At 28.4% G+C, this 22475-nt stretch overlaps 5 protein-coding genes across 7 annotated transcripts; 1 reads left to right on the plus strand and 4 right to left on the minus strand.

The window, feature by feature from the left end:
• Positions 1–5034: 5034 nt before the first annotated feature.
• On the minus strand, positions 5035–6738 carry LOC124490521 (uncharacterized). The gene is made up of 3 exons (XM_047053044.2): positions 6211–6738; positions 5802–6080; positions 5035–5719 (listed from the first exon to the last, which is right to left on the minus strand). The coding sequence occupies exons 1-3, from the start codon at positions 6462–6464 to the stop codon at positions 5455–5457; spliced, it is 798 nt and encodes a 265-aa protein (XP_046909000.1). The 5' UTR covers positions 6465–6738; the 3' UTR covers positions 5035–5454.
• A 681-nt stretch (positions 6739–7419) lies between these two features.
• LOC124490519 (uncharacterized) lies at positions 7420–9170 on the minus strand. 2 transcript variants are annotated; one of them, XM_047053043.2, is made up of 4 exons: positions 8963–9170; positions 8440–8719; positions 8065–8352; positions 7420–7966 (listed from the first exon to the last, which is right to left on the minus strand). In XM_047053043.2, the coding sequence occupies exons 2-4, from the start codon at positions 8697–8699 to the stop codon at positions 7693–7695; spliced, it is 822 nt and encodes a 273-aa protein (XP_046908999.1). In that variant the 5' UTR covers positions 8700–8719; positions 8963–9170; the 3' UTR covers positions 7420–7692. The 2 variants fall into 2 exon arrangements, with proteins under 2 accessions (XP_046908999.1, XP_046908998.1); XM_047053042.2 differs by lacking the exon at positions 8963–9170 and having other exon boundaries at positions 8440–8899.
• A 1658-nt stretch (positions 9171–10828) lies between these two features.
• Positions 10829–12584, minus strand: LOC124490516 (queuine tRNA-ribosyltransferase accessory subunit 2). Its single transcript, XM_047053038.2, has one exon. The coding sequence runs from the start codon at positions 12435–12437 to the stop codon at positions 11148–11150; it is 1290 nt and encodes a 429-aa protein (XP_046908994.2). The 5' UTR covers positions 12438–12584; the 3' UTR covers positions 10829–11147.
• Positions 12585–12586: 2 nt separating this feature from the next.
• Positions 12587–13177, minus strand: LOC124490527 (uncharacterized). Of its 2 annotated transcripts, none has more exons than XM_047053049.2 (2): positions 13068–13177; positions 12587–12991 (listed from the first exon to the last, which is right to left on the minus strand). In XM_047053049.2, exon 2 carries the CDS (start codon positions 12958–12960, stop codon positions 12592–12594), a length of 369 nt encoding a protein of 122 aa, XP_046909005.2. In that variant the 5' UTR covers positions 12961–12991; positions 13068–13177; the 3' UTR covers positions 12587–12591. The 2 variants fall into 2 exon arrangements, with proteins under 2 accessions (XP_046909005.2, XP_075590588.1); XM_075734473.1 differs by having other exon boundaries at positions 13073–13144.
• A 1641-nt stretch (positions 13178–14818) lies between these two features.
• Positions 14819–19177, plus strand: LOC124491135 (uncharacterized). The gene is made up of 3 exons (XM_075734465.1): positions 14819–15381; positions 16312–16932; positions 18442–19177. Exons 1-3 carry the CDS (start codon positions 14871–14873, stop codon positions 19038–19040), a joined length of 1731 nt encoding a protein of 576 aa, XP_075590580.1. The 5' UTR covers positions 14819–14870; the 3' UTR covers positions 19041–19177.
• Positions 19178–22475: the final 3298 nt, after the last annotated feature.

A 22475-nucleotide genomic window follows, 5' to 3' on the forward strand; every position in this document is an offset into this window, starting at 1 on the left:
TAATCATTCAAAACACACAGACTACGCACACATAAAACACGCACAGAATAAAAAAAAAATTGAAAACGTCAACAAAAAAAATAAATTTTTTTTTGATAAAAAATTTGAACAATAAATTTTTTGAAAACAATAACAACAACAAGAATATTCATTAGATGCACAAGATTTGTTGCTAAATTATTCTGATGATGCTGATGTTGTTGTTGTTGTTGTTGTTTTGTTTATGAAAAATCACTTTTTTTCACCAAAAAAAAAAAAAAAAAAAAAAGAAGAAGCAGAATTTGCAGAATATACAACTGCAACACGCACACACACAGACAGACAAATAAAAGATTTTTTTCTCTTCATCAAACATGAAAAAAAAAATTTGAAATGAAATGAAATTCAAAATTTTCAAAATTCAAACAATGCGAATGGATCGATAAGATTGCCGGAGTATTTCAATGAATGAATGAATGAATGAATGGATGACTGAATTGAAAATGTGATGATAAACGTTGTTCAGTGGCTGATGATGTGTGTGTGTGTGTGTGCGATTTGATTCTAAAATAAGAATAAGAATATGACGGCGTCGATGATTCTTGTTGGATGTGCGCGGTCATACACACTTACACACACACACAGAGAGAGAGAGAACTACTTGATTCTGTATTATATAAAAATACAGACGACAGAAAAAATAAAAAGAAAATTTGTATTTTTATATTCTTTCTCTGAAATTACCAAGAGGAGGCGGAACGTGAATAGTCAGACAAAAAAATAAATTCTACAATTCTGAATGAACAAACCAAACAATGGTGGATGATAATTGTTTTGTTTTTTTTTTTTATTCTCGAATGATTATGTCATCAGATTTTTATTATTTGTTTTTCAAGAAGGAAAAAAAAATGTAAATCAAAGGTAAAGTTTTTCCACAATGTACCTGGGTAGATATTTTGAATACATACTTGAATACAACAACAACAACAGCAAACAACTACAACTTTACCGATTCTAATATTCTTCATTCACATATAAATAATGTATATTGAAAAAAAAATTAAGTGCAAAGTTAACTGCTGCTTCCGGTATTGTTTTTGGCTACCACGGTATTCATTCAATGTATTTTTTCACGACAAGAATTCAATTTCAAGCCGATTATAATCATCCGATTGGATGATAGACCAAAAAAAAAAAAAAAAAATTCTCGTAATCATTGCATTAATAATTGAAAAATTCAAAAAAAAGTTTAAAGTTTGAATCTGAAGCTTGTTCAAGTACAACAGAAATTTTGAAATTTTTTCAATTTTTTTTTTAATTTCGGTTAATGTATATACCACACATAGATATGATAATAATAGTAGTAGTTGAAAAATTAAAAGTGTGAACTAAAATTTTCAGATTTAATGTGATGTGCTTTAATAACCAAACAACTTTTATTTTCACATAGAATGCTTAATCAGTGGCCAACGAAAAAAAAAAAAAAGAAAAAAAGAAATTTTCATTCAAATTCAGGTCATTTCATTTCATACATTAATTGTGGCTGTTGTTGTTGTTTTTTTTTCACTTTTTTTTCCATTTTCAAACGACGACGACAACAACAACAACAACAAAACAACTGTCAACTTTGTTCCATTGAACCATAATGTATTTTGGAACCATAGAAAAACAACAAAAAAAACGATAAAAAAACAACCCAGAAACAAGCGGAAGACAAGTTCCAGAGTGAGAGAGATAGAGAACAAAAACCAGTTCAGATCAGATTAAAACAGAATAAAAAAAAAAGAAAATAAAACTAAATGTCCAAAAAAAAAACAAACAAACAAACGAAAAAAAAACGGTAGTTTGACAACTGAATAATGGTAAAGAAAAGTAAAAAAAAATAGTTAATTTTAATGACCATGGGACAATTCATTTTGGTTATTCGCTCATTTTATTACGCAAAAAAAAGAAGAAAACAATGGTTGAAATAGTACGACACACACACACACACAGATTGACCATTGGTCATGTAAAGTTTTTTTTTAAATTTTGGTTAAAAGAATAAAATTTAAATTCAGAAAAAAAACTAAATTTTTTTTTCTTGTTCACTGGAAAAGCCTGGAAGCAATTAAAAAGAATTCATTTTTTTTTGTTAATTACCATGCTGATGAAATAATCAACAATTTTGGCTTGAATGTTGTCATTCATTAATTCATCATCATCATCGTCGTCATCATTCATAATCAATTTCATAACGGCAAATTCAATACAGATACAATCAATGATGATGACGTCATTCATAGTTGTTTGTTGCTTCAAAATGAATGATTATCAATGGTAAAATGGGTGGAAAAAAACTAATATTAATTCATATAGAGAGAGAGAGAGAGAGAGAGATTGATAAACAACAATTGACCAACAAATAATGGATAGAAATCATCATCAACCGGTATATGGTGATGAAACAAAAACAACGAAACAAAAAACACTTATTTTCCGGTGAATAAATAATTTGTGCTGTTTGTTAGAACATGAGAAATATTTCATATTTTCGCATCTTATCACACACACTCGATAACGATATTGAATATTGATTTATTTATGGCTTTTTTTCCCACCAATTCTATTGCAATTCAAAACAAAATGAATTATACAATTGTTTTGGTGTGCTTTTTGTCAATTTTTTTTTTTGGATCGTTTTATCTACCCAATAATAGAGAATAATGTATTCAACAACAACAACAAAATGCAATCACAATTCATGAAAAGAAAAAAAAAAAACACATCAATGTGGAATAATTGTATATATTCGCTCACCACCCCCAAAAAAACCAGTCCCCTTCAAACAAATCAAATTAAAATTTCGAATCGGATATTTTCAAGAAAAAATCCGAAAGTGAAATTTTTTTCCCCCTCCCGTTTTAAAACACATCAAAAAAAGAATGAAAAAATTCTTTGTGTGTGTGTGTGTGTGTGTGTGTGTGTGTTTTATTCTATCTATCTAGAATCGATTACACACACACACACACGGTCATAATCAAAAAAAAAAAAAAAAATTCATATCACTAAATATAACCACAAAAATGAATCCATCCATTTCATTAATTAAATTCAACATGAACAAAAGAAAAATAAAAAAAAAACATTACATAAACATTGTGCTATATAGAAAAAAAAACTATTTTATGAACAGCCAAATTGATCATCATCATTTTATTTATATTCAATTTATCATCACCACTAATAAACTACAACGACAACAACAACAAAAACGACAACAACAACAACAACAACAACAACAACAACATTAGCAAAACTCATTAAGAATGAAATTATATCAATTTTTTTTCTTTTGTTCACACTAAGATTCCACAATATATAAATCAATTCCATTGAGACAATGAATAATCTAAACATAAAAATGATTGAATTCTGTATTCGTTGGTTATGATTTTTCTGTTTTATTCTTTTGTTTTTTGTTTCACTTTCTTAAATTGTTGCATCATTTGTTGTTTTATGTAATCATAATGAAAAAAACATTTTCGACATAGAAAATGAGCATTTCTGGTTGAAAAACGAAAAAAAAATTCCTTTTGGCATCCTATTATTATTTTCTGTCTGATAAAATGGATTTACCGTGTTTGTCGTGATATCATTGTGTAAAAACTGAAAAAAATTGAATGGGTACATATTCTTGATAATAGGATAAAATTTCATGAAAATTTGTAAAGTGAAAAAAAATTTCATTTGAAAATTTTAATTACTGTACTATTGATGTTGTGACAGCAATTGGCAATTGTTTCTGTCACAACAAGAAAGACAAGAAGAAGAAAAAAAAGAAAGTTTCAGAAAAATTTAAGATTGATTTTCATCCACTTTCTTTGTCACACACACACACACACACACACATGAAATCTGATAGGTTCCTTTCAGGATCTGATTGATTTTGTTATTTTTTTTTCTCAATTAAATTTTCTCAGTAAAAATTTTCTTGATATTGCCAAATCAATAAACGGTGTATGCAGGACCAGAATGATCAATGAATGTTTACCTTGAATAATAACACAAAAAAATTCCTACCAACATCACCATTATTGTGTACCTGTGTGTGTGTGTAAATGACAATTCAAGTCGAATGAATAATGAGATTTTTTTTTTTGCTTTGTTTTGTTTAACAAACAACCAATAAATAGATCGATAGATAGGTAATCCATTTATTGGTTTTCAATCAATTTTTTTTTCATTTGATATTCAATTTTTATGTGTGTGTGTGTGTGTGAAGGTTTTTCATTTCATTCACTGAAAACAAAACTATAGATTTCCAATTGTCATTGTTGCTGTTGTTTTTTTTTCGTTCTAATCATAAACGAAATGATGATGGTTGATATTGAAATACAACAAAAAAAAAAACAGTCATCATCGTCATTGAAACATAACAAACAATAACCATAAAGTAGGCGCCATGTGTTTTCAACAACAAAAAAAAAAATGAAAATGAAAATAAAATTCACATCAAAATCATTACCGTATGTTACACGATGATGACGACGACTACGAATGAATTATGATTGAGGAAAAAAAATCTACTTCTCTCTCTCTCTCTCTCTCCCCTTTGCACACAAATGTTTTTTTGGAGAGAAATTAATCTAAAAATTAACGATCAACAACAACAAAATATTACACCCCTTTTTACAAACACACACACACACAAACACACGCATAAAAAAGATTGGATTTTTTTTCTGTCTATGTTACCATTGACGTTTTATATTATTCTGGCGTATGTGGTATATATATTTAATTTATCTTTAAAACACGCGCTTACACGCACAAAAAAAATAATTTTCAACAATTTATCTTTTTTTTCACTCAACCCTCCCCCACCCTCCCACATTTAATAATTGTAATAACCAGATTTATGTCAAAATTTATTTCCACATCATTTGTCATTTGTATTTGGTTTCATATGACGTTTTTTTTTGTATTTGTCATGAGTTTGTGCCCCAAAAAAAAGTGAATGGGGAAAGTGTTATCTCAATGTGTGTGTGTGTGAAAGCATCGGTGATGAAGAAATTTTCCACACAAATCATTCATCATCACACTGAATTTTGTTTTTTACTTTTGTCGATTCTGTTTTTTTTTGTTCTATTTGAATATTTTGTTTCAAAACAACAACAACAACAAACGGATTAAATGATTTCATCAATTTCAAATGGAATATGAAATCTCACCACTACTAACCAGGGAATGTTTCATACACTGTGCAAAATTGAAATGTCGAATGTTTGGTAAATATAAATTTTTCCATATGGCAACGACGAAAAAAAAATGACGAAAACACGGGACATTTTTCTTGTTAATTTTTTTCTGTTTTTGTTTTCGAAAATTTTTATTTTGATACATTTTTTTTCCATCAAATAATTATAATGGGAAAATGTTTTTTGGGTGTGCGTAAATGTGTGGCTCTTTGTTATTCATCATCATCATCAGTTATTATTTTTGGCCATCCACTTGATTCCAAATATCGATCAATGGTAATATGAATGATTTAAAATGTTTCTTTTTAGTCAACAATAATGATGGTGGCTGTCCTAAATGTTCACAACGATCAGTTGATTCATTATAATCTTGACATGATAGATTTACGATATCATCAAATATTTGTCGTACAAAATTGTTGAATATTTCAGCCGATTCTGAACAATTTGGTATTTTTTCATATTCTTTATCAAAACATTTCAGCATTTCAAAGTATTGGCTATAGTAATGACGATGATGATGATGATGAAAATGTGGAGGAAAAAACGTTATAAAAAGTAACAAAAACAAAACAAACTTACCAACAAACATGTGGAATTTGTTTGACAATAGGTGCCCTTATAATTGCCTGCAATTGATCAATATAATGATTCAAACATTTTGTTGTCTGATTCATTACACGATTAGTGCATGATTGTGCTTTAAAAAAATTGATCACTTTTTTATTCGCTTGTTTTGGGCAATATGTTTTATGTGCACGTTGTATTGAATAAATGATTACCGATGTAAATTGTTTGGCCGTACCAATGGAACAACGATTTTTATATTGATTTATTTTATCATGTAATCGACGACTTTCACTGGAATTTTTTTTTTTTTTTTGGTTCAATCATAATATCGATAGATAGTAATAATTGAAAAAAATGGAACGATTACAAACAAATTTATTTTAGATTTTCATTTTCATTTATTGTGATTTTTTTCACTTACATACAGAATTTTTTACTATCCTGATAGCTTTCTGGCCATATACGTTGACCAATGGTCATCAATTTAGCCATATCATGATCATACGCTTCAAGTACTGATGATGAACATTTTGAGCTTAATGATGATGATGATGATGAATTCGATGATGATGATAATGATGATGATTGTGTATTGACTGCAGCAACAATCCAAATATTGGCTACAAACCAATTTAATATCGATAATAAAATGATTGGTAAATATTTCATTTTCATTTTTGTTGTTGTTGTTGTTATTATCCTTTATGGTTAGCCAAGCGAAAAAAAAATTTGGAAAATTTTTCTTTTCAATTCAATGGACAGTTTGTGTGTGTGTGTGTGTGTGTGTGTGTGTATTCGTGTATTTAAAGCAAAAAATAAAAATAAAATGAATGAATAAAGCTTGATGCTGATGGTCAATCGTTTTGTGGTCAAATTAATGATGATGATGATGATTATGATTGAAATCGTTTTCATTGATTTTTATATTGATGAACATTGAATAGATCTCTATGTCCATTATCTGTGTGTGTGTGTGTGTTTGTGTGTTTTTGTTTTGTAGTTATAAATGTATTTGAGATGGTTTTTTTTCCTATATATTACCACAATGTTTTGTTTGTTGAAAGAATTTTTTTTTGGAAATTTTTTTTTTTTTTTTTTTGGTACATAAGTCTAGATAATTCGAAAAATTTTTTTTTCTACACACACAAAGATAGTCCATCCTGCTATATTTTGGCCAACAATTTTGTTCGTTCCTGTGTGTGTGTGTGTTTTAATCTTGATCAAAACAAATATAAAAAGACCAATCGACCAAATAATAAATAAACAGTACACACACACACACACACACATTCAGCTTGGACGAAAAAAAATGATACTTGAATTTAATTTCTATATAAACATTTATTGAACACCAACAGAAATTTTTTTTTTTTTTTTTTTTTTTTTTTTTTTTGATAACTTTTCAAATGATAATCATCCAATGATCCATTGGTAAAAATGAGAAAACGAAAACCTACATACACACAAAGGAAACAACACAGGAAACCAAAAAAAAAAAAAAAAAAAATGAAATTGAAAACACAGGACCTTGTCCAAAGTTCAAAAATCCTGTTGATGATGATGATGATGATGATGACATTTGACATCATCGCCAGAAAATAAAAAAACACATATGACTGCGTTCTAAGCATTTGGATTGGATTTATTAGTTTATGATGATGATGATAATTTCGCATCAAGTAGGAGTAAAATTAATAGCTAGAATTTTATTTTTTTAAAAGATAAAAAAAAATATCGATAAAACAAATGAAAATGAAATTCCAATTGTGCCCAACGATTCCACTGAAAGGTCAGATTTTTTTTTCCCCGTTTACCAATTTGATGATGATTATGATGATGACAGCAATGAAAGCAAAAAAAAATGACAATGACCCCGAGGAGATTCAATGATCTAGTCATCCAGTCAGTTAGTTTTGGTCGATGCAGATTGATCCCAAATTTCAATCAATGGTATTAATATTGATTTTGGACGTTTTTGATTTTTTCTTTGTACTGGTAATGATAATATTGGCAATTGTTGACATTTATCACTAAATTCAACATAATCACCGCAAGCAACATTGATTATATCATCGAATATTGTACGTACAAATTCTTGAAATGTTTCTGATGAATCGGCACATTTAACCTCGGAATGGAAAACATCATCAGTACATTTTAATAGTTCAAAATAATTGCTATTGTGAAATTGATGAAAAAAAATGGAAAAAAAATGAAAAAAAACAATGCATCGAAATGATCAAAAAAGTTTTCGAATTGATTGATCGATACATACCAACATGTATATGGAATTTTCTGTTCAATTGTCGATAATTTTACTGTCGATAATAATGAATCAATATATTTTTCCAAACATTCACCAGTTTGATTTGATAATTGATTTGAACATGTATACATTGCAAATAATTTCGTATGTTTACGTTTGTTTGCTGCCGTTTTACGACAATATTGCCTAGTTACACGTCTTAATGAAAACAATATGATTGATGCAAATTCTTTGGATGGACCAGATGAACATGTTGTTTTATAATCATCAAGATGTTGATTTAAACGTTTTGTTTCACTATTTTTGAAATTGAAAATTTAAAAAAAAAAATTTCACATAACCATGACTCAAATCAATGAATCGATGAATGAATTGAACACTTACGCACAATAATCATCATGTTCTGGTTCAGTTTCTGGCCAATGGCGACCATTAGGGCCAAGACTCATTAATTTGGCTACATTATTGTCGAATTTTTCTCGTACATCGGCCGAACATTCATCATCATTTTTATTATTTCTATTATTTTTATTGGATTTTTTTTTACCACAATCAACTTTATTAGAAATTAATAAACAAAAATTAAATATGAAAATAATGAAAACAATGAACGTAATGAATGATTTTGATGATGAATAAAACATTGTCGTCGTGGTTGTAGTTTCTAGTCGTTATTATTGTTGTTGTTGTTGTTGTTGTTGTTGTTGTCGATATCGTTAATTTATCGAATCAATGGAACATAAGTTAAACGACAAGTGAAAAAAAAAATTTTTTTTTGTAAGAAAATTGTAAAAAAATGGAACGATTGTATTGACAAATATGAACATACAAGATCCATACAAATGATCAAAAAATCAATTTATTGAGAAATTCAAAAAATTTTTTTTTTTTTTTTGGTCATACTTACATTAGATACATTAGTATTTTTTTTTTGCATATTACAACTATGTTAACCTTGAATTGCTTGATTTTTTTTTTCATTTTTTTTGTTTGTTTGTTTCGCCCCATAATCGATTCATTTGCAACATCAATTTTTTTTTCTTTCGTAAAATCAACACACACACACACACATATTGATATATCGAATATGATTATGATATAATGATGATTTGGATAACTTGTTCAACAAGTTATGATAGTTAAATAGAAGAAAAAAGAAAGAGAAAGAGAAGAAAAAAGTGGAGAGAAACCGTTAGCAAAAAAAGTTTGTAAAGTATCAAAGAAATTTGAAAATTTTGTCGTCATCGTTTTTTTTGTTTTGTTTCAAAAAAAGAGACAAATGAAAATTGGAAAACTATTTCAGCAGTAGTTTAGCATGTTCAGAGTTCATTGTATTTTTGCAACACACACACACACACACACACGAACACACTTGTAATTGCATAATCAATGCAATCATAATCTAGATCTGATCTGAATTCAATGTCTTTTCAATGAATTTAACCAAAAAAAAAAAAAAAAAAAAATCGATTCAATTATTACCACAATGACGAATTTTTTTTTCTTGTTTTTCATCAATACACACACACAGGAAACTCATTCAAGACCAACCAGAAAAAAAATCTCCAAAAAAAAATCCCCAAAAAAAAGTATGTGTATGATTTTTGCTGTAAAATGCAAGAGAAAAAAATCTTTTTTTTTCTCTTGCATTTTCCAGGAATATATCGTTAAATTAGATTCAAAGAAATGATGATTTTGTCTTTTTTTTTCGATATATAAAACAAGATTAACCATTGGCATTGGATTTTTCGGCATTTGTTTTTTTTTTTTTTGTTTTTCGCTCACATGTTTTTTATTTTTAGCAAATTTTTTTTTCTTCTTCTTCTTCTTCTTTTTTCGGTATACAAATGAGGAAATAAAAATAAGGGAATTAATTATCACTAATTTAATGATCATTGATTTTAAGGAATTTAAAATGGCAACAACAACAACAATGGCGATGATGATGATGATGATGATAACAATTGGTAATTTGTGTGTGTGTGTGTGTGTGTGTGTGTACAGAATTACAGAATATAGAATATTCTTGTTTATTGTTAGTGCATACATATGTGTGTGTGTGTATGTATGTGTAGTGTTTAACATTTAAATGATGATTCAAAATGCAACAAATTCTTCACTAAATTTAAACAATTTTAAACAATCGATTAATCGATCAACAATTGATCGATATATAAATATTACACTGTTATGTTACTGATAAGTTTTTTTTTTCATCCACATTTCTTAAAATCATGAACAGACATTTTTTTTTTTTTTTTGCAACACGCTAGAAACAAAGAAAATGAAATCAATGGAAAAAAACCAACAACACACACACACACACAAACGCAATGATACGATAGATTTTTCGTTTCTTAATATGAAAAAAAAACGAAAAATGCCAAATAAAAGAAACGAATCCATCATTCACCTCGAAATAATCATTATCTAAGATGATACTAGAATAAAAAAAAAACAATATAATTCAATATGAAATGAAAAAAATTGCGCACCAAATCGGATCCGAGAAAAAAAAAAACAGAATTCCAAATTTAGATCCAAAACGAAAGAATCCACGAAAGAAAACTATTAATCATTTTTTTGTTGTCGTGTCGTTGTCGTTGTCGTTGTCGTTATCGTTTGTCTAATAATAATGATTATTATATTTCAAGAGATTATCTATGAAAATAAAAAAACCATGATGAAAGATTTTTTTTTTGTTTTGTTTCATGACCTTCGACTAATAATAAGATTTTATTTTCTGCTTCGTTGAATTCGTTGTGTGTTTTGAATTTAGAGAATAATTTTTTATTATTTGAAAATAAAATGAACACGAAAATCATCATCATCATATCATATCATATCATATGATATCTCATTATCATTATGAAATGATTAATTATCGGTTTTTTTTGTTTTTTGGTAGCAAAAAAAAAAATTGATTTCAAGTACAGCTGTCATGTGATTTTTGTTATGAAATAAGATGGTCATTTCTTTTTTTGGTTTTTCATTTTGATTCTGCATTCATCGATATTTGATTCATGATGATTGAATTTAGTTTATTTGCAGACATATGGTCAATATTATTATATTGGTATGTATCCATTTTTTCAATTGATTCCATTCATTGATGGTGGCTGTGATTTATAACATTGTGTTATATTGTCAACATTTATATGACTATTGACTAGCAATTGATCAAAGTTTCCGGTTTGTATTATTCGTTTTAATTGATGAAAAAATTTTGTCAATACATAATGATTATGTATTTGTAATAAAATATTAGCATTAATCTCTTTTCGTTTCAATAGATGATTAATATAGCCACGTGTAAAACCCATTTGACATGTATAACATTGACATTTGTTACTCAATAATAGATTATTATCTTTGAATGTGAAATTATTTAAATCAATTATTATCGATGGATTTGGATTGTTGATGATTATATCAGAATCGATAGTAGTAGTAGTAGTAGTTATTGATCGATCAAATAATAGTTTCATAGTATTTTCACAAATCAATGGTGATGGTAATGCCCGACCTCTGTTGGTCAAAAATGTACATATTGAACTATCAAAAATATCGATTCCACATTTAATCAATTTGATCATTGTATCCGGATATAATATACCGAATAATGCTTTTGGAATGTTTGCCGGAAGATTTTGAAGAACATCACGACATAATATATCATGATAATAATTGAAATTTTCTTCATCGGTTTTTATATATCCAAAAAAACCATCAATAATGATTGCTTGCAATTTATCTGCATGAACAGAAATCTGTTGACATGCACGAACTCGACTTTCGGATTGATAACCACCGGTTAGTGTTGCCCAAATTTTTATCGATTGACCAGAAGAATTATCATCATCGGAAATATATTGATTAATCGTATCGTCGAGGAATTTTGACGATCTATTCACCGATTTATTTAACCATTTTCGTCCGGCATTAGGTGGTGTAATTATATCGGCAATTGCTTGTACATGTTCAACACCAATTGATCGACATAATTTTAACATATCATCAACGGAAAGCATTTTTTTACCATGATAAGTGTGAATGGCAATCTGATCATCAGTACTTTTGTACAAATAACAAAATTGTAATGGATCAAATAACGACATGAGGAATGAACAATTTTCAAAATATTTTAACTTAGATAGATGATGATCATGATCATTAGATTCTAAATAATCGTAGAAATCTGCAACATTCAATTTGACCATATTAATTTCATCGACCATATCTTGTTCGGATCGAAACAGGATTCCATTGTATTTACGAACAAAATTCCAGCTTAAAAATGGAATGGATCCAGTGTGCGTATACAATACCAGCAATGGTAAAGACAATGGTTTTGATTTGACCGTTATTGTGGATTTTTCCATTTGTTTTAATCAATGTTGAAATGAATGTAACAAAAAACAAAAATAATAATAATAAAACTTGTTGAAATCATGAAATTGAACACGTGCGATTAAAATAACCATTCATAAATGAAGAGACAAAAATTTTGACAAAAAAAAAAAAAATTAGATCATTTTAATATGCATGAAATTTAACCCATTTTGTTGGTCTAATTTTGTTGAATGCTTTATTATAACAACGTAAACATTTCATTCGATGAATTTCATCCAACGATTCATTTGTTTGTATTTTACCACATTTAATACATTGATATTGAGGTTGTACATTTGGATCGATTGTTCCATGCGATGGTATTTCAATAGTTTGATTCGATGATTCATTAATATCATCAATTTGGCCATCAAAATCATCAAGATAAATAATACCAAGTACATTACGTTTATATTCAGGCCAATCATCAGTGTTTGGCTTGAAATCCGATGGTGGTGGTGGTGGTAATTCCATTATTTCGGTAGTCAATCTAGTTGATGATTGATCAGTCATTGTTCATAGATTAATTTTGATAAGTTGATTCCTATGAATACAAAAATGGTAAAAAAAAATGATGATGATTATCATTATTATTCAAAAAAAAAAAAATTAATCTTTACCTTACAAATGATTTGGAATTCAAATTCAAATTCAATGAATTTTCAAATTATAAAAACACTCGAACACACTCACACACACAATGTGCAATTGTTTTCATTTTCAATTTCATTGAATATCTGCTGCCATCTGGCCATCAACAATGTTATCATGGGGAATTTAAATTTTTTTTTTCTTCTTCACCACTTGTAAACAATCCACCAAAATTGATGTGAATCCTTCGCACACAAACCATCAAGGTCGGTGTCGGCAAACAAAAAAAAAAAAAAAAAAAAAACAAGCAAAAAAAAAAACAAACAAGAAAAAGTAAACCTAAACATGAATTGTTGTATAATAATAAAAATAAAAAAAAATTTCAAACAAACAGAATTAGAAAATAAAAACTTTTCAAAGAAATAGTACCGCCACATTTGATGATAATGACGATCATCATCAAATGATCAAATGATGATCATGATCATGATATGGATGTCCATGATGGGCAAAATGAAAAATTTTTTTTTTTCATTCATTTTTTATGATTTACAATGACGATCATGAACATTATTTTTTTGTTCTTCTTTCAACTTATAATGATAATAAAACAAACGAAAAAAAAACCAACAACCGAAATGAAATTTGAAACACAAAAAAAAATATAAAAAAAAGGTCGTAAAAAAAACAACAACAACAACAACAACAACAACAACAGCGAAACATTTCATCTATACACACACACACACACACAGACAGAAATAATCATGATAATGATAATAATTCGTATGGCCCTAACAATAATAAAAAAAGATTCAAAAATTCAAAAAAAAATCAGATGATGATTCAATTTGAGCTTAACCGACAAAAACAACTAATTGACGACCACGATATCGACATGTCGCCAAGTTTTGAAAAAAAAAAAATTTTTTTTTCCAGCCAAGAATTTGCTCATTACACATGACAAAATGTTTTTTTTCTGTTTGTTTGTTTGTTTGTTTGTGTCGCAATTTCTCATTGAATCCGGATTGTAAATTCAATTTTTTTCATTTTTTTATGACTTTATGAAAATGTAAAAAAAAAAAAAAATTTAGCAGCCGCCACTACTACCCACCATCACCACCACCAATTCCAATTTGGCCAATCAAAACATGAAAAAAGAAAAACCGACAAAATTTTGCCTCGTATTACAGATCATCATATCATCATCATCATCATCATTGGCGAAAAAAAACAACGGAATCACATAAAAAAATAAAAGATAAAATAAAATCAAAAAAAAAAAAAAAAAAAAAAGAAAACATGAACAATAAAGACTTGGACTAGCAAAAAAAAAAACTAGTGAGAAAGAGAGAGAGAAAAAAAAGACCACGACCAACAACAACAACAACAACAACAACACAGAAGACAACAACAGCAATTCATGCATGTAATTAGCTTCTATGCATATACATGCCCCGGTATATGCTGATGATGGTAGGAATTTTTTTTTTGATGGTGGTGGTGGTGGTTGTGATCTTCATTTTTTTTTCTTTTTTTGGTTTAAATTTGAATGGTGTTTGATCGTGTACGAACAACAACAACAACAACAACAACACAAGATTATACAGATGGGTGTCGATGGTAGGTTGGCTGGTTGGTTAGTTTGGTTTTTCCTGATGTGAATTTGGATGAAAGACAAAAAAAAATTGAATTGAATCATCGTGATTATCGTCATTGGAATCTCAACAAGTGGTGGTTGATTTAAAGAATTTTTTTCTCGGTCAAAATTCAGCAAAAAAAAAACCTGTGATTCTATTGTGTTCTATGTGTTCGATGAAAAATCAATCAATATGGATATATTGAATGATCAATTAATAGATCAATATTTGAAACATACAAATATTAATAATTATTTTGGTTCAACAACAAATGGTTCAATAACGGAATCATCATCATCATCATTAATAAGAACCGGTGCACCAAATATTCTTTGTACACAATTACCAACACATTGGCGTTTAAATAAATCATTACCATATACATTCAAAGTGATCATATTAAGTGATTGTAATGGATGTCAAATAAAAGATGGTACCATTGTACAAGTGAAAGCCGGTAATGAAGAAAATTGTTTCGGTGAAATACGTAACGGTATGGCTGTAACGAAAAATGGTGTAGCAAAATTTCATGATTTACGTTTTATTGCTCGTTCTGGACGTGGTAAATCATTTTCATTGTCCATTGTTGTACAAACAAAACCAATGATTGTTGCATTCTATCGTAAAGCAATCAAAGTAACTGTTGATGGACCACGTGAACCACGTACAAAGATAAATTTATTTCATCCAAATAATAATCAAGGTATGTGTGTCATTCATTTATTTTTCGGAATTTATTTATTTTGAAACCAAACGAAAAAAACTTTTTTCATTTTGTTTTTTTTTTCAACAAAACCCAAAAAAAAAAAAAAATCAAACCCAAACAAACACTGTGGGGCTCTTGGCAATTAGAATTAGCAAGTTTACATTGGTTTTAATTATAGGTTGTAATAATCTAATGATGATGATGATGATGATAATTATCGTCATCATCATCATTATCATCACCAAAAAACAAAAACAAAACAAAAATAGTTAAATTTGGGGCCAAAAAAAAACTTAATGTTTATTTCGATCCAAAAAAATTGATTGAGCAACAAACGAAAATGTGAAGAATTTCTCCAAAGTTTGTTTGAAACAAAAAATTTTTTTTTTTCATTTAACAAAATGATGCCACACCTTGAGTTTTTTTTTTGTTTGGTCAGATTTTTTTTTACAGTTTTTTTTCCTACTTGGCTATTGTTTTTTGTTTTGTTTTTTTTTTGTTGTTTGTTTGGTCCAATATTGTTGACCATCAATATATGATTTATATGATGATATCGATAATGACCAGCCCACATCCGAAAATTGTTGTTGTTGTTGTTGTTCATTTGTTGCAGCTGAAATGATTGAATGAATTGACCCTCGGGTCTTCCACTGTAATGTGCATGATATGGTCGAGATGGCCAATGGGCATACGTGCCGTACACGAGATTTGTTTGACCACCGTAATTATCTTCGACTTTTACCATAAAGTAGTAGTTTTTTTTCAAGAAATTAAAAACGAAAAAAAAATTAATAATTAATCACCGTTTTAGTGTTTTTTGTATTTCGAAAAATTTAAACCAAAACGAAAAAAAAATCGTGAATTTTTCTGAAAAATATCTGGTTTCATTCTTGAATTTTTTTTTTTTTTTTTCTGTTTTGTTTTAAGGTCTTTGCAATTTGAAAAATAATGACAAAAATGACGATGATGATGATCATGATGATCATGGTGGTGGTGGTGGTGGTGGTGGTCATCATCATAATACGACAACAACGAAGACGAATTATCGACACCATCGTAACAAAAACAACCACAATAGCCATCACTATCATCATAATCAAATATCGTGGCCATATCCACAACAGCAGCAACAACAACAACAATCAACATTAAGGCCACTTATTGATAATCATCATAATGGAATAATTTCATCATCAACAAAATCATCGAAAAAAACAAAAACAACCACCACCACCACCACCACCACTACCAGCAGAATTAACCGAAATGGACCAGGTGATGGTAATAGTCATAACTGTGATGATGATGATAATGATAATGAAGATGGTGGTGGTAGCATTGGTGGTTTACCTCAAGATTTAAATTCAAATCAATTAATTAATACAAAAACAACATTAAAATCACCATCATCATCATATTCATCGACAACAACAATATCACCGAAATCGAAATCAAATAATGAATTTGATGATTATAATGAAATTGATCAATCATCATCATCATCATCCGAATCATCCAAATCATCAATTTTATCGATTACAGAACAAGGTAAGTTTGTACTCACTTCAATCTTCTTCTAGTTCACTTGCTCTTGATGATGATGATGATGATTATGATTATGAATCGCTAGCGTGTCTAATAAACAATTATCATATCAAAAAACAGAAAACAAAATAGAACACCTGAATTTACCTGTCAATTTGCCTTGAAGGTACATCATATTATCATTTCTCTTTACAATTCGGAAAATTCGGAAATACAAATTAGGCGACATTTGTTTGCCAATTTTTTTTGTTTTGTTTTGTTTCGAAACAAAATTAAATTTTGATCCATCCATATATCAAATCAGTCATTTTTTTTTACATGACACACAATTCCAAAACAACAACCATAACGACGACGACGACAACAACATAGATCTAAATACAATTAAATGAACCAACAAAAAAAAATAAACGTCTAATTTGATTTATATTTCTTAATTGTTTTCCTATTCGGTCGGTTGGATATATATACATATATACTACTTCTAGATAACAGAGAAAAAAAAATACAAAATGATAATGAGGTGAAACATTATGCATAAATGATAATCATCATTTTTAGCCATTTTTAGCCAATATAATTTATTGATGATTGTTGTGTTCCATTTAAAAAAAAGGTGATGATGATGATGATGATGATGGAGATAAAGAGAGAGAGAGAGTTATTAATAGATACAAAGTAGCATACAATTCTTCTTTGAAAATCTATATGATTGATTTCTCAATCGGTTTGTTTGGTTGTTTGGTTGTTCCAAAAAAAAAAAAAAAAATTTCATATATTCCATCAATGGCCAAAAGTGGAATTTTTTTTTCTTGGTGAAAAAATTACCACATAACTTGTAATCAGGTGAACAAATAACCAAAAAAAAAAATTGAAAATGATCATTCATAATGATGATGATGATTAAAAGACCAGAAAGAAGAAGAAAAAGACGAAAAAAAAACTACAACTTTTTTATCATTATCATTGAAGCGAATGATCATTTTCAATTTTTTTTTTTTTTTTTTGGTTGTTTGTTCACCTGAATTTGGTTTTTTTAGCTAAAAAACTTCGCTTGGTTGACCATAATACACACACACACTGCTGCTGCTGATGGTGGTGGTGGTGGTGATGATCAACGACCAATTCAGTAGCCTGTGGATAAAATATTCACATTCTATACAAGTACATTATGGTTCTGACCAAACTATTGAACGAAAAAAATGATTCAAAGCAATTTACATAATCTCTCTCTCTGTGTGTATGTGTGTGTGTGTGTGTTTATCTACACAAAATATAATGATGATGATGATGATGATTATGAATGATGAAATGAAAGAAAAATTGTCAACATCCAGAAATTAGGATTATGCTGATAAAGATAAAAATTGGGATGAAAAGATAAAAATAGAGTCAAGCCGCATGTTGTTTATTTGTTTGTTTGTTTGTTTTTTTCTTTTTGAAATTAATTAAAACAAAAAAAAAATTTTTTTTGGTTCTCTCTCTCTCTCACTCTCGTTTATCTATATCTAGGATCACCATCTAATGTTGATGTTGATGTTGATTCATGTGACGATAATAATGATCATGATCATGATGATTATCGTTCATTATCGAAACAGCAATCGTTGCTGATGCTGCCGCTACCACCACCGCTGCCACCACTGCCAACATCTTTAATGATTCCAAATGAAAAATCAACATTGTCGATGGCAAATACAAATACACCATCAAAACCAATAATTGAATCATCGATTCATTCAATGTCATTAGCAGCTACTGCTGCTGCTGCTGCTGCTGCACAATCATATCTTCTTTGGTCACAGATGAACAATTCAACAACAATGCAACAATCGATGATGAAATTTCAGGAATCATCAACATCACCAACATTATCATTATTCAGTGGTATTGGACATCCAATAGATCAATCATCATCGTCAACGACAACAACTGAATCATTGAAAAATATACAAATAATGTTTGCAGCTGCATTACAACAACAACAACAACACAATGATCATCAACAACGATCATCATCATTGATGACATCGACAACAGGAAAACATGAATCACATCAATCATCATCATCATCATCGATAAGAAGCAGTAGATTATGGCGTCCATATTGAAATGTTGTTGTTGTTGTTGTTGTTGTCGTTGATTTGAATCAACAATCAATATGTATACAAATGTAATTTACAATTTACAATTATTATTATGTCATTTTAATTATTAAATAAATAAAAAATCACAAATGATGATCATATTTTTGTTTTGTTTTGTATCAAGAATAATTTTTTCTTATTGATAGATATGTATCGATCACTGATTGAATTACAGATGGATCATTTTCACTTGTTATCATGATTAATTCATCCATTAATTGTTGAATGTTCATTTTGGAATAATCTTTTTGCATCAGATCGATAGCCAAAATTGGTATTGATAATATGATGATGAATATTGTAATTGTGAAAATTAATGTAGATAGTTTGGCCATTTTTGTTGTGCTGAAAAGAAATTTTCGTTGTTGTTGTTGTTGTTGTTGGTGTTTAAATACAGACTAGACTAGACTAATTTTGACATACCAGCATAAATGGCAATCGTCAATTCAAATCTGATGATTTCTCATTGACGATTGTTGTTGTTGTTGTTGTTGTTGTAGCCATAATGGTGGTGGTTATATTTGGATTCAATTCTGATTCATCAAACAGGATAAACATTGGTTTTTCTTGATTAATTTGTTTAAACATTGTAAAATATAATAACAATATTATAATGATGATGATTATAATCATCATCAATAAAATTGTCGAAATACGGGAAGTTATTGTTGTTGTTATTAGTGATGAAAATTTCTTTCGATAATTCATTGATTTTAATAATAATAATCTTGTTTTGAATATGTTGGTCATTTTTTTTTTTTTTAATTCACTGCTGATTTGATGATGAATTATTGGCTATTTTTAGAGGAAAGAAAACAAAATTTAATAAAATCTGATGATTTTCATTGTTATGCAAAAAAAAAACAAAACAAAAACCAAAAAACCAAAAAATTCGATTTACACACATTGGTGTGGCAACCAAAGTTTGTTTTGCTTATCCAGATGGTGTTTATGTGTCTGTCTAGTCGTCATAAACGATGACAAAAAATTTTTTTTGCTTTGTCAACGTCTGATGTTTTCGATGTAATGATGTGTCATTTACCAATTGATGACAAGAACAAATAATATCACCATTGATTGTTTATCATCATCATCATCATTATATTGTTTGGTGGTTCATAAGCAACCAAAAAAAAAACAGGTAAAAAAAATGAACAACAAATACTATGATTATGATTATGATTACTGGTTTTTTTCTAAATTCTTCTGCAATCAAGACCAGATCCAAACAATCGAATGAAATGAAAATGAAAAGTGGATGATGACAAAATAATAATGATAATTTTAGAATGACCATGTATATATTAATAATAACCACATTTGGTATCATATATTCTGGAACCATTATCAACAATCTATATGTAACCAGCAACATTAAATTATTCTGTCACGAACAAATGAATGAATGATTACAGAAAAAAACGCTACATACATACCCAAAAATGATAAGTGATGATCTGTATATATATAGTGAACAAACGGAATGTGATGATTAATTCATCAACACACTAGCAGCGAAACAATGATATAGATATTATATATATCAGAATTAAATGTGTAAATACCGGATACGAAAATGATGATGATGATGATGATGATCGAGAATGTGCATTGACAATAACAAAAAGTCTGAATAATATCCATTTGTATATAATGAATTTTTAGTGTATATATACACACAATTAATATATAAATTGTCAAGGACAAGATGAGTACAGATTTTATGAACGGTTTGTCTTTATTATACCTCTATTCTTTTATATATCCTTTTTTATTTATGTCTCACTATGATTTTCCTTTTGTTCATTGCTCACAATGTTTTTCACATCAACTATCGAATAACTCTGGTCTAAACGAATAAATCTTGATGAATTGGAATCCTTATTTGAAGAAGATATTTTAGAAGCTGAATTAATTCCAGATTATTGGAATAATATAATAATAATAACATAATTATGATGTTAAAAAAGATCAATTTCTCCTTCACTCCTTTCTTTTCTATGGTAACGAGGATGTTTTCCAAGATTTTCTTGAAGAATTTTTATCTTAAAAAAAATTTCTAATATGGAGTTATAAACAACATAAAATCTCTTTGTAACGATAATATATTGATAAATCGTTAAGCGACATAGACTAGTAGATAATCCATATTGATGATGAAAATATTGTTACCATTTATTGAACCATCTTTTTTTTTTGATAATATGCTATAAATCAGGCGTGTGGAGATTATATGTTACACAAGTTTGTAACGATGTCTGTGAACAACAACTTTGAAAAGAGGAACACCAATGGAAGCATGGAATAAAAAGAATTCCGATTACAGCACACTGGCGTAACATTCTTTATGAACGGGTCGAACGAACAAGAAAATCGAATTGATTTGGGTATATCCATATCCATATATAATATATGTATCTTTCTTTAATCTCTATTTTAATAAATTAAATTAATTTATATCAAACACAAAGTGATTGTATCGAGCTCGTTATTTTTATTTCTATGATTCCATTTCCATTCTGTTTATGTAATAATGAGTTTGATCGGTTTCTGATTTTATTATTATTAACGAATTTTAAAATATAATAAACTTCAAACAATGATAATCTAGTCTAATATCTAATCTAATCAAATTCAACATAACAATATAAATGTCGTAACGTGTAGCCTGTCATCATAATCAACAACAACAACTACAAAAAAACATTTATGATCATCGTTGTCGTCGTCGTTGTCGTCGTCAAAAAAAATATCCATTTTCATAATCATGGTCACTAGTGTCATGGTCTAGTAGATTTCAAAGTTGCACTTGATGAATATGTGTGTGTGTGTGGATATCCAACACCTATAACCTATGGCTAGGAAAAAAAATCAACAAGTATAAATGAATGAGTGTGAAACAACAACAACAAATAATCAACCAAACAAACAAACAACAACAACCACGATTCATCATCATCACCATAATCAAAAGATTAAGATCAAAGGCGAAAACAACAGAACCGTAAATAAATGTTGTGATATGTGAATTATAAAGGTACAAAAAAAAAAAAAAAAAAAAAATATAAAATTGTTCACCATAAGGAATATCTATATATATGTTTCCGCATAAATTATCATTTTCTACCACTACATAACGAATGAAAACAAATAATTATGATCATGGTAAACAGAAGACATGAATGATCATTTGTTTCAAAATATATATCGACCATTTAAGAAAGAAAATGGTGACAAAACAACAACAACAACAACAACAACAACAACAACGGCAACAACAAAATATTATAATCAAAAAGTCATTCAAAAGAAGAGTTAATTTAAAAAATTAACTCATGACCATTGTTTTTTTTTTGGGTTTAGTTTTGGTTTGGTTAGGCTTCGATGACCACAAATGGT

The sequence above is a fragment of the Dermatophagoides farinae genome, chromosome 10 (assembly GCF_024713945.1).
Source record: "Dermatophagoides farinae isolate YC_2012a chromosome 10, ASM2471394v1, whole genome shotgun sequence".
NCBI lineage: Eukaryota > Metazoa > Arthropoda > Arachnida > Sarcoptiformes > Pyroglyphidae > Dermatophagoides > Dermatophagoides farinae.

Excerpts from the sequence above, each read along its gene's own strand:
- LOC124490521 (XM_047053044.2), bottom strand. The coding sequence starts at position 6,464 with ATGAAAATGAAATATTTACCAATCATTTTATTATCGATATTAAATTGG. Across the intron at positions 6,081-6,210 it reads GATAGTAAAAAATTCTGTAT|TGAAAGTCGTCGATTACATG; the intron begins GTAAGTGAAAAA and ends AAAAAATTCCAG. Across the intron at positions 5,720-5,801 it reads CAAATTCCACATGTTTGTTG|CCAATACTTTGAAATGCTGA; the intron begins GTAAGTTTGTTT and ends TCATTACTATAG.
- LOC124490519 (XM_047053043.2), bottom strand. The coding sequence starts at position 8,699 with ATGTTTTATTCATCATCAAAATCATTCATTACGTTCATTGTTTTCATT. Across the intron at positions 8,353-8,439 it reads GAACATGATGATTATTGTGC|TGAAACAAAACGTTTAAATC; the intron begins GTAAGTGTTCAA and ends TTTCAAAAATAG. Across the intron at positions 7,967-8,064 it reads AAAATTCCATATACATGTTG|CAATTATTTTGAACTATTAA; the intron begins GTATGTATCGAT and ends ATTTCACAATAG.
- LOC124490516 (XM_047053038.2), bottom strand. The coding sequence starts at position 12,437 with ATGGAAAAATCCACAATAACGGTCAAATCAAAACCATTGTCTTTACCA.
- LOC124490527 (XM_047053049.2), bottom strand. The coding sequence starts at position 12,960 with ATGACTGATCAATCATCAACTAGATTGACTACCGAAATAATGGAATTA.
- LOC124491135 (XM_075734465.1), top strand. The coding sequence starts at position 14,871 with ATGGATATATTGAATGATCAATTAATAGATCAATATTTGAAACATACA. Across the intron at positions 15,382-16,311 it reads TCATCCAAATAATAATCAAG|GTCTTTGCAATTTGAAAAAT; the intron begins GTATGTGTGTCA and ends TTTTGTTTTAAG. Across the intron at positions 16,933-18,441 it reads TTTATCGATTACAGAACAAG|GATCACCATCTAATGTTGAT; the intron begins GTAAGTTTGTAC and ends ATCTATATCTAG.